Source organism: Denticeps clupeoides, chromosome 1 (assembly GCF_900700375.1).
Source record: "Denticeps clupeoides chromosome 1, fDenClu1.1, whole genome shotgun sequence".
NCBI lineage: Eukaryota > Metazoa > Chordata > Actinopteri > Clupeiformes > Denticipitidae > Denticeps > Denticeps clupeoides.
The window spans coordinates 4,454,197-4,464,746 of NC_041707.1; the positions used below are offsets into that span (position 1 = coordinate 4,454,197).

Consider the following 10,550-nt stretch of genomic DNA (forward strand, 5'->3'; position numbering starts at 1 on the left):
GTCAGCCTGCCTTGGTTTATTTTTTTTGAGTCCTCACTCGTACGTATCGTCTCTGCTGCCAGCGGCTGCCCACGCCGGACTCGGAGCCAATGGTTGGATGAGCAGAGCAGCCAGCATCCAGGCATCCTGGCAATGATTGAATGTTCTGAGCTGCACTTACCCATAATCCCCCTTGAGTCAGCACATTGGTTCTGATGTTCCTTCAGAGTTGACCGACGTGTATCTTACTTTCAGAGTCGGCATAGAAATCCATTACCTTATTTCTGCTGCTACTTACCTTGCAATAGTTACGTTAAAGTGTGTGTCAAATGAAGGAATTTTTCCACTGTGGTTTACGGTTTCATTCTCCCTGTGGTCGCACCTTTCTTTAAGTGTCCCATTACACAGGCACTGAATTATGTATCACACAAGGTGAAAATGAGCTAAATTATTCATCTGATCATGCAAGCTTACTTTACAGACTGTATTGTATACTGTAAGTGTTTTTTAGTTATATATTTAAACAAAGTATTACTAAAATAAGAGAAATAAGTTTCACAACGGTATACAAAGCAAAAGTGAGCAGTGGGCAGCCACGACAGGTGCCCGGGGAGCAGCGTGTGGGGACGGTGTCAGTGGCACTCGGCGGTTCGGGATTCGACCTTCTGATTACGGGTCCGCTTCCTTAACCGCTAGGCCTCCGCTGCCCCACTTCTGAAACAGTCGAATTGATCATTATTAAATACCAAATAAATAATGGCTGTTGACCACACAGTTGACCACACACACACACTTCAAATAAATCACAGCAATTTCCAACTGTACAGGTGTACCCTTTGCATTTTACCCATTACTTTCCCCATTGCACATGTGTAGATCTCAATTGTACATTTGTAGAAATATACATATACATATTTTTTTTTTTTTGCTGCTATTTACCTCTGTTTTTGATGCTATTACTTCTGTTTCTATCCACTTTCTGCCGTAACAAATGCAATTTCCCACTTGTGGGACTAATAAAGTCACTAATAAACACAGCAGCACAGCGCAGTGAAATTTGTCCTCTGCATTTAACCATCACCCTGAGTGAGCAGTGGGCAGCCATCACAGGCGCCCAGGTAGCAGTGTGTGGGGACGGTGCTTTGCTCAGTGGCACCTCAGTGGCACCTTGGCGGATCAGGATTTGAACCGGCAACCTTCTGATTACGGGGCCACTTCCTTAGCCGCTGCGCCACCACTGCCCCTTATCTTCCCTTTCCTGAAATTCATATTTATTTTTTATCTATGCCTTATTTTGCATGCAGAATCCATCTTGATTAATAATAGCAGTTTGGAATGTTTGAGATGGGATGATGACTACAGAGCCAGCACAGGCGACCGGTTCTCAGACATTTTTTGAGGCTTCGCTACTGTCCTCCGTCACCCTCGCCTCTCCTGAGACTCGCATGGTCGGTCTAACTAGTCCTTCCAGAAGGTCACGGTTGTAATATTGGCCATTCCTGAACTGCGTAGAGCCTATTTTTGGGTTGGGAACACACGATCCGTATAGATATGACACACATGGAGCAGAGGAGAATACAAATCTTTTGTTATCTTTCCTATGATAAACCAGAAAATTAAACCATGCTTTGTCTTTCAAAATAAGATACAGCAAAATAAAAAAACAGGCAGCCCCTTTTCTAAGAATAATTTCTATGAACCCAAAGATAAAAGAATATGTTCCTGAATGCTTCAGATCGGATATTCTAGCTGTTGTTTAGAAGAAAAAAATATGTTTCAACACATTATTGATATCTTGTAATTGTCAATGTGGAGTAATAAAAGTAATAATTAGATATCCTTCATAAACGCCCTGTATATTGAGCGAACACGTGAGTCTCCTACGCAGGTGAAGGACTTGCCATGATGCTGCAGAACGCCTGGCCACAGTGGGCTGACGGTAATGATGGTAATTCTGCCGGTGTGCAGTCAGGGTGCATTTGTCTCTGGGCGGCACGATGCAGCCCCAATGCTCTCTGCTATCTCCCCCCCGGCACATGGCAGCTGCTTCCTGCGCCGCGGAGGCTGCCATCCGCCCGGGCCCAGGCCTGGGCGTGAAGATAATTCGCAGGTCAACGGAATAAATGCATGGGCAACAGAGACATGCTTCCTCCCGTTGGTGCAAATTAGCCATGCAAATACCGAGCTAACTGCATTATTTTAAAAGAGGCAGCTCTAATGAACCACGGTAAATTGGATTTCTGCGTAATGCGCGCAGCCACATACGTATTCGATTAGTCGCGATTATTAGCTCAGGAAATCATTTGTTCATGAAAAAAGGACCAGCTTCCATGTAAAAAAAAAAATAATGTACCAGTTTTTATTTCAACATGATGCATAACAGGACATATGTTTTGACCAAACAGCTGGGGCTTGATGAAGGCACAGGAGGAAAGAAAGTACAAAAGTACAAAAACGCACTTATATATTGCAGAATATGCTGCACTGAATCAAACGGACAACAGCGATCAGTTTATGACAGCCACTGCTGTCCAAATAACATCATGTCAAGGTTAATGGAGCCGCAGGGCACTATGTGTATTGCATAAAAAAAAAAAAAACTTGTTGCAGCATTTGAAATATGAACATATGAATGGATCTTTTACTTCCTTAAAAAAAAACACACACACCAGACCCTCCACCTGTGACTCTTATGAAATCTGAATCTGGGAAGGGATGCTTACTTATTTAAAAAATAATTTATGTCCGTTGTTGGACCACGACTGACCCCGTTGCCATGGCGTTATTCTCTGAGGAGATATAAGGGCAGGACTCGGGGCAGACTGTGCTTCTGCATCCCATACTCCCCACTGGGGTGCGGTTTATGTGTAACTGAAGCTCCTCCCCTGCAACACTGGGGGTCTTATCACAGCAGTGGTGGCAATCTGAGTCGAGGCCGTTTCAGATGGCCGCAGCACATCTCTGAGACGCCTGTAATAACACACTTTTGCTTTAATGACATCACCGGAGTTGCAGGGGCATTCGGGGCAAAATGCCACAATCCATGTGACCCCTGTCTGATGATGTGATGACATCTTGGATGCTGACCTTTGAATGAATGATCATGGTTAGTGTCACGTGTGGCTGTTGACCTGACCTAGAAATAGTACTTTTCAGAACAATCGTCATTCTCTGGTCCCTGTTTTATAACACTCGCGTAGAGAGCGGCTAGATGCGGCAAGGCACTCAGCCACGTGTCGTGACCCAGGCCCAGGGTAATAAAACAAACTCGAGACGTAGTTCACAGCCACGGCATGCAGCTCACCGTGACCATTCTTCATGCTGCAACAAGCCCGGTACAGTCGCCGATTACCGTAAATTCCGGCATACAGGCCGCTACTTTATTTTTTTCACACGCTCTGAGAACTGCTTTTTACAACGATTGTTTTTACTTTTACAACGATTACATTTTTACAACGATTTACAACGATTGATTTTACTTTTACAACAATTGTTTTTTACTTTATGAAATTACCAGACAGGTCGCAATGGACCAAACTCCCTCACACTTCAATTCTTCAGATTAGACCCTCATCGTGGAAAAAAACCACACGTGCAGATGCACATCATGTTAAAAGCAATCAGTCTGGCTGTCGAAGAAGGAAACAGAGCTGCCGCACGTCAGATGGTGGCGGTGGCGATGAATAACTTTTGCTCTCCTGTATTTTCGCCAAGAAAGCGTGTGACAAAGTGATTGCATACCTTCAGTCTGTTCAATCCCGATACTGAAGAAGACAACTAATAGCACTCTTTGGGGAAAAAAATGATTGTATGTATGTAGTTGTCTAAAAAAATCTTGCCCCGTTCGCATCTCACGTTTCGACACCTGCGGCTTAATGCGTAGACAAGGGCGGCTTATTTATGTACAATCAGTAGGTGCGGCCTATAGTCTGGAGTTTACGGTAATTGCACTGCAGCAAATGCGGCTTCTAGTTTAAATAATGATTCTTTTTTTTTTTCGTTCTGCATGAGAGTTAAAGTCAGTTTTCAAGTGACATTCCACAAATTCAACTTCTGGACCACAGGATGTGGCCTACCGACACATTTAATAGTCAGTCGGGAAGTGGGAACCAGAAGACCCGGGTTCAAATCCCACTTACTACCATTGTGTCCCTGAGCAAGACACTTAACCTTAAGTTGCTCCAGGGAGACTGTCCCTGTAAATACTGATTGTAAGTCGCTCTGGATAAGGGCGTCTGGTAAATGCTGTAAATGTAAAGGTAAATGTAAGTGGGTGACTAAGTGATAGACGTGAGTGTCAGTTTACTGGTGGGGCTTTGATGGTCCCAGACCGCTAACTCTGCCTTTTTCATAGACCCTCATAAGAAGATTAACTCTGTTCTTTCCGTGCAAGGGTCACCATTTTTATTATATTTTTTTTACCATACCGCGCCGTGCTGTAAGCTGCGTGCGGAATATCATGCAGCTTACAGCCACTCAAGCGTCTGGCGCATTTTCAAGTAAAACAGTTCATAAGGCGTCCCTCTGCGCCGGGAAACCGTCACGTCATCGAGGACCGCGCAGCCGCATGCTGCACATGATCTGCCAGTTCGTGGCCCGAGGTCACAGCAGGTCATGAGCAGCCATCTCATGAGAGTTTCCACCCGTTCCCTTTCCCAAACCGGGCAGACGTGAGACGCTGCGAGCTTTCCGTGGGCGGACCCGGCAGCCATGGCAACGGCAGTGCCTCCCCTGCTCCGGATCTTCCTTCCTTTCACAGGAGGTCACACGATGGAGTCACACCATCTGCGGGGACACCTTGGAGCTGGTGCACTGTGACAGCTCCAGCTGAGTAGGGACGCCGTTCCTCAGGGACAACTTCTGGAGGGAGTCCCGGGAGCGCAGGCTGGGGACCTTACAGATGGCCCCCCAGAGCAGGCGCAGCACCGACGGGCTGAGGATGATGAAGATCCAGGGGTCGATGATGGAGTTGACGGACAGGTAGCGCAGGGCGTCCAGGTCGGCCTCGTGGCTCTCCAGCTTCTGGCTGAACGAGTTGATGTACACACGGATCTGCGGGGACAGGAGGAGCACACAGATGATGGCACTTTTAATTGCACCGCGCCTCAAACATCCTGGTCGCTCCGCCCTGCCGGCTTGCGCCGTGCAAACACGGCCCTGAATTACTTCGGTTCAAACATCCATGCATCCACGCTGCAGTTCCGCGCTAAAAAAAAAAAAAAAAAAACACGCAACAAAATACAATTCCACGTCATTCTCATTCTCGCTCTATCACTATAAGTACACAGAGAGACGAGATTGCGAAGCGTTGGAGGTTCACGGTGTGCAAAAAGACACAGGGCAAGTGGCCAGAGGAAAAGTGGCTTCGATGGTTTATGGCTTTCCGCGAGAGTGACACATTTCACGGACGGCGGAACGTCACCTCCTGTTGCACTTCTGGAGTTCCCACTCTGACTCAAGCTTTGTCCCACGCCAAAGCGGCCGTCGCACCCCCGCACACGTGACATCATCATAAAGCCACAGCTGTCCTCCCTGAGACAGGTGGCATGGACAGCATGAGACATTTGGGCAAAGACCAAACCAAAAAAAAAAAAAAAATGAACTGCTGGGTCTCGGGAGGACAGGTCCGACAGCGCATATTCATGGGTTGAATTTCGCAGGAGCCGCTCACCACCTCCTCGTTAGTATAGTGGTAAGTATCCCCGCCTGTCACGCGGGAGACCGGGGTTCGATTCCCCGACGGGGAGATTCTTTTTTTTTTTTTTTGTTCTCCTCTCACACTATTACGTTTCTGGAAGTGTAAAATTGCCACGATGCAATGTTTTTACGCATTTCTTCCTTTACAGGTTTGTGCATTTCGTCACTGCATTCTCATTTTCACATTTAAAACTGCAAAAGGACGCGGATAGTCTCAACAAACAACCATCCAATAGGATGCAAAAGACAAAGGACAGCTTTTTGCTTGAGTAGTTTCTCAGAGGGCAAGGATGACCGTGACCGTAACCTTGGCCGTCTCACCTCCTGAGTCTCCTGGAGGCTCTCCTCACTTGTGTTCAGACAAGAGATGGTGTTCTTCTTCTTAGCCAGGTGCTTAATATACCTTGCTGAGCTGTCCATTCCATTCGATCAGAGCAGAGTTGATACCTCCTAAATTGACTGTTAGTCCTGACAAAGGTAAATTCTTTGTACTGAAGACAGTAGCGAAAGAAAAAAAAAGTCGAAACAGCGCCAACCCCGGCAGTGGCCGGAAATATATTACATTCGTACTGTTAAGCACTACCGTTGAAAATGAATGGGAAGAGTTAAGAACACGGGGAGATTTTTTATTTTTTTTCTTCACTATAAACTTTCTAGAAATGTAAATTGCCACGATGCAAAGTTTTTATGCATTTCTTCCATTACATTTTCGTGCTTTTTAATGTTACCATCAATTAGTTTTCAGTTGTAATTTATATAATTATACTAATATACAAAGTAAATATTTATCTGAAATAAAAGAATGAATTGTGCACATAGTATTTATTTATTTTATTATAGTTTCTAAATGTTTGAATCATATTTTGCTCTGTTTATGACAAGTACAGAAATATATTAGATATTTTTACATATAAATAAAGAGTTATTATTATTTTGTTTGTAGCAAATTTTAGTTACATTTTATAACATTTGCACAACAGTACACACGAATAAATTAGTGAACATAATAAATCGAAGTTCCGAAAACTTTCTTATTAGACGTTCATTTAGGGAAATTAATCCATATATATATATATATATAAACACTTTGAATATAATTATCGTACTTACCTTTCTTTTTCCATGAAACGTGCTTATGCTGATTTTCAAAAGACAGATTTTCATCATAAAGACAACATTTCGCAACAGCTGCTCACCACCTCCTCGTTAGTATAGTGGTAAGTATCCCCGCCTGTCACGCGGGAGACCGGGGTTCGATTCCCCGACGGGGAGATTCCGTTTTTTTCCCCTCCACTATTAAGCTTATGTAAATTGTCACGATGCAAAGTTTTTATGTGTTTTTTGAACAGATTCTCTTTTTCACATTTAAAACTGCAAAAGGACTTTGCCCTAGAGTCTAGGCCAAAAGTTTGGACACACCTTCTCATGACCATTACATTGGAAGATTCTCACTGCAGGCATCAAAACTATGAATTAACACATGTGGCGTTATGTACTTAAAAAAAAGATGAAATAACTGAAAACATGTTTTATATTCTAGTTTCTTTGCTCTGATTACTGCTTTACACACTCTTGGCATTCTCTCGATGAGCTTCAAGAGGTCGTCACCTGAAATGGTTCTCCAACAGTCTTGAAGGAGTTCCCAGAGGTGTTTAGCACTTGTTGGTCCAGCTCACCCCAAACCATCTGGATTGGGTTCAGGTCCGGTGACTGTGGAGGTCAGGTCTCCATTTTTTGTTAAGTACATAACTCCACGTGTGTTCAGGTGTGTCCAAACTTTTGGCCTGAACTTTATATATATCAAGCTGAGCTGATCCTGATCTGTTTTCACTGACTGAGACCAACAGGAGGAAGATCACATCTGAACAAGTTAATTCCCTGGCCTAGTATACATATCTATCTATTTATACACGTACAGGACTGTGCAAAAGTCTTAGGCGCCAAAAACAGACCAATGAAAACAAAACCACTGATTATCTGAGCTACAAGAAAAATTCCCCCGTATGTCAAATATCGATTTACCTACAGCGCTCATTGCAGAATTGACCAATTTTTATGAAAAAGGGACATGATGGTTCTTCCAGAAAAAGGGACACCCAGTTCTTCCAGCACCATATCCACATATGCACTTTTTAATCATGTGACGTGTCTTCCGTCCTCCCAAATTCCCCCTCACCACTCCACGTCTACGTTCAAAATACCGACGGTTGCCTACAAAGCCTCGGATCCCTCACCACCCCTCCAGCACTGCTCCACTTGTACCAGAAAAGCATGCATCTAGACTCTCCTCCGTCTTGGAGACTAGGTGTCCAAAAACCTTCCTCTTTTAATCTAATGCTCGGATTCAAAAAGGCTCTTATCTATGAGGTAGCCTGGTGGGTGACACACTCGCCTATGAACCAGAAGACCCAGGTTCAAATCCCGCTTACTACCATTGTGTCCCTGAGCAAGACACTTGACAGGGGGGGGGGGACTGTCCCTGTCCCTACTGACTGTAAGTCTGGTAAATGCTGTAAATGCGACAATGAGAATAAGACGCGTACCGTCAGCGGCACGGAGCAGACGACGAAGATGACGGTCATGACGACGAGGATGATGAGGTGCTCGAACTCCTCCGCCATGGAGAAGTGGCCGCGCTCCCTGCGTCCCCGCACGCCGGCGCGCCGCCGGTACATCAGCAGCAGCTGGTAGGCGACGAAGGCGTTGCAGGCGACCACGGACGCGACGATCAGCAGCATGACGGTGGCGTACACGTTGGCGTACACGCGGTCGCGCGTCCTCGCCGGGTTCATGTCCACGAAGCACCAGGTGCCCGGGCAGTGCTGCTCGAACTTGCCGAAGCCGGCGAAGGGCATGAGGCAGAAGGCGAGGCAGGCGCCGTAGACGACGGGCACGGTGACGTAGCCGCAGCGCGGCGTGATGTGGCGCCCGTACAGGTACGGGCAGCCGATGGACAGGCTCTTCTCCAGCGCCATGGCGAAGAGCACGGACAGCGTGGCCAGGCTGAAGAACGTCATGCTGAAGCCGAAGTAGTCGCACACCTCGCGTCGCCGGCTCATGCCCACCATCGTGGCGTTGCGGGAGTAGCTGGCCAGCACCACCGGGCTGACGAGGCAGGTGCCCGCCAGGTCGGTGAGCACCAGCGTGGTGACCAGAAAGCGGAAGAGCGAGCGGCGGCCGCGGTCGCGCCGCCGCCGGACCTCCAGGAGGACCAGGGCGAGCACGTTGCCCACCACGCCGATGGAGAACATCAGGGCGCTGATCAGCGGCGTCCCGTACGCCACCGTCGCGCTGTCGTCGCACGAGTGGTTCCGCCTGTCGCCCGGCGCGTCCATCGGGTCCCCGCGTCTGGAGAGCCGGGGCCGCCGCCGGCAGCCTGTGCGTCCTCGGGCGCCGGTGACGTCACGCCGGGCCACGCCCCCAACTCCCGACGCGCCGCGATTATCCCAATTATCACTGTAATTACTGTACATGTAATGTAAAAAGCGTTTATTCAACTTTATTGTCCTCTGAAAATATACAAGTACGCAGAGCGACGAGATTCGCAAAAAGACAAACGACCCCATGATATGGTGAAATAGCAGAATTTCCCCATTTTCAGTAAAAAACAGGAACAAACAAAAACATGGACTCCTGTTCTCCTGTTGTTCTCCGAGCAGCGGTACAATATTCAGACTATTGCTTGTAGGAGCCCGATCATCAGTTTACAGGGTTGGGAGAGACCGACACCGACGTCATCGACGCATTATCAGTATTGAAAAGTGAATTTATTTCAGTCCCTCTTGGGAGGATGGCACGAAAAAGAAAAAACTTTTAGGGGCAGTTGGTGGCCCCAGCGGTTAAAGAGCAAAGCACCGTCCCCACACGCTGGTCACCAAGGGTGATGGTTAAATGCAGAGGACACATTTCGCCGTGTGCACCGTCTCACGATGACGATCACTTCACTTGTTTCAGCAGTATACTCTATTATAATGGATTATTTACTGAAGATGCGACTGCCACACGGTTTCCTCTGGGTGTAGGAGCCAGACTGCAACAGATTCTATCTACAACATGGCAAACGTGGCAAATACTGGCACCACTAAGTGTAGGCTTACGTGTATGTGTCTTGCACTTTGAAAATTATGCTTAACAAATGCAAAAAAAACCCCATCTCTCTAAACTCTTGATGTCTTTATGTGAGACGCCATTACTCTAGTCCCCAGACTTCTTGTGCCAAGAAAGGCATGATTCATGATCTTGGCTGCTTGTTGCCGTTTGGGGGTCACATCCAGGTGTTGGATGGGAATATGGGGGGGATGCCATCGCTGCTGGTGTTTGGAGGGTTGGTGCATGCTTGTAAATATTGATTTCTTTGCTTAAGAAGGTCGGAGGTTCAGTTTGTATGTTGTGGTAGTAGCCTAGTGGGTAACACACTCGCCTATGAACCAGAAGACCCGGGTTCGAATCCCACTAACCACCACTGTGTCCCTGAGCAAGACACTTAACCCTAAATTGCTCCAGGGAGACTGTCCCTGTAAATACTAATTGTAAGTCACTCTGGATAAGGGCGTCTGATAAATGCTGTAAATGTAAATGTTTTGAGGGTTGTTTTGAGGGGGGAGGGGCTACAGGTGAGGTAGCCCTGTATTAGATGGATCACTGAGCCTGAGGGAGACAGAGCTGCCCTGGAGAGAGAGAGAGAGAGAGAAACTTTTGATACTTAGTTTTTGGTGCAGGTCTTGTGTTTTCTGTGATTTTCATTATTTTCGAGTTTGATTTATTTTTGTAGCACACTTCTGTTTTTTTACCTGCATATATTTGCATGTTTTTTTTTTTTCACTTTTGGGGAAAATAGGGGAAAATAATAAAAAAAAAGGAAGAGCACTTTTTGA

At 46.5% G+C, this 10,550-nt stretch overlaps 1 protein-coding gene across 1 annotated transcript; it reads right to left on the bottom strand.

Moving 5' to 3' along the window:
• Positions 1–3,950: 3,950 nt before the first annotated feature.
• ptger2a (prostaglandin E receptor 2a (subtype EP2)) lies at positions 3,951–9,011 on the bottom strand. Its single transcript, XM_028975045.1, has 2 exons — positions 8,220–9,011; positions 3,951–5,031 (listed from the first exon to the last, which is right to left on the bottom strand). The coding sequence occupies exons 1-2, from the start codon at positions 9,009–9,011 to the stop codon at positions 4,756–4,758; spliced, it is 1,068 nt and encodes a 355-aa protein (XP_028830878.1). The 3' UTR covers positions 3,951–4,755.
• Between the last annotated feature and the right edge of the window lie 1,539 nt (positions 9,012–10,550).

What these genes read in the sequence shown, in the direction of transcription:
- ptger2a (XM_028975045.1), bottom strand. Translation starts at nt 9,011, where the DNA reads ATGGACGCGCCGGGCGACAGGCGGAACCACTCGTGCGACGACAGCGCG. An exon ending in TCTGCTCCGTGCCGCTGACG is followed by an intron (nt 5,032 to 8,219) that starts GTACGCGTCTTA and finishes CTGTCCCCGCAG; the next exon opens with ATCCGTGTGTACATCAACTC.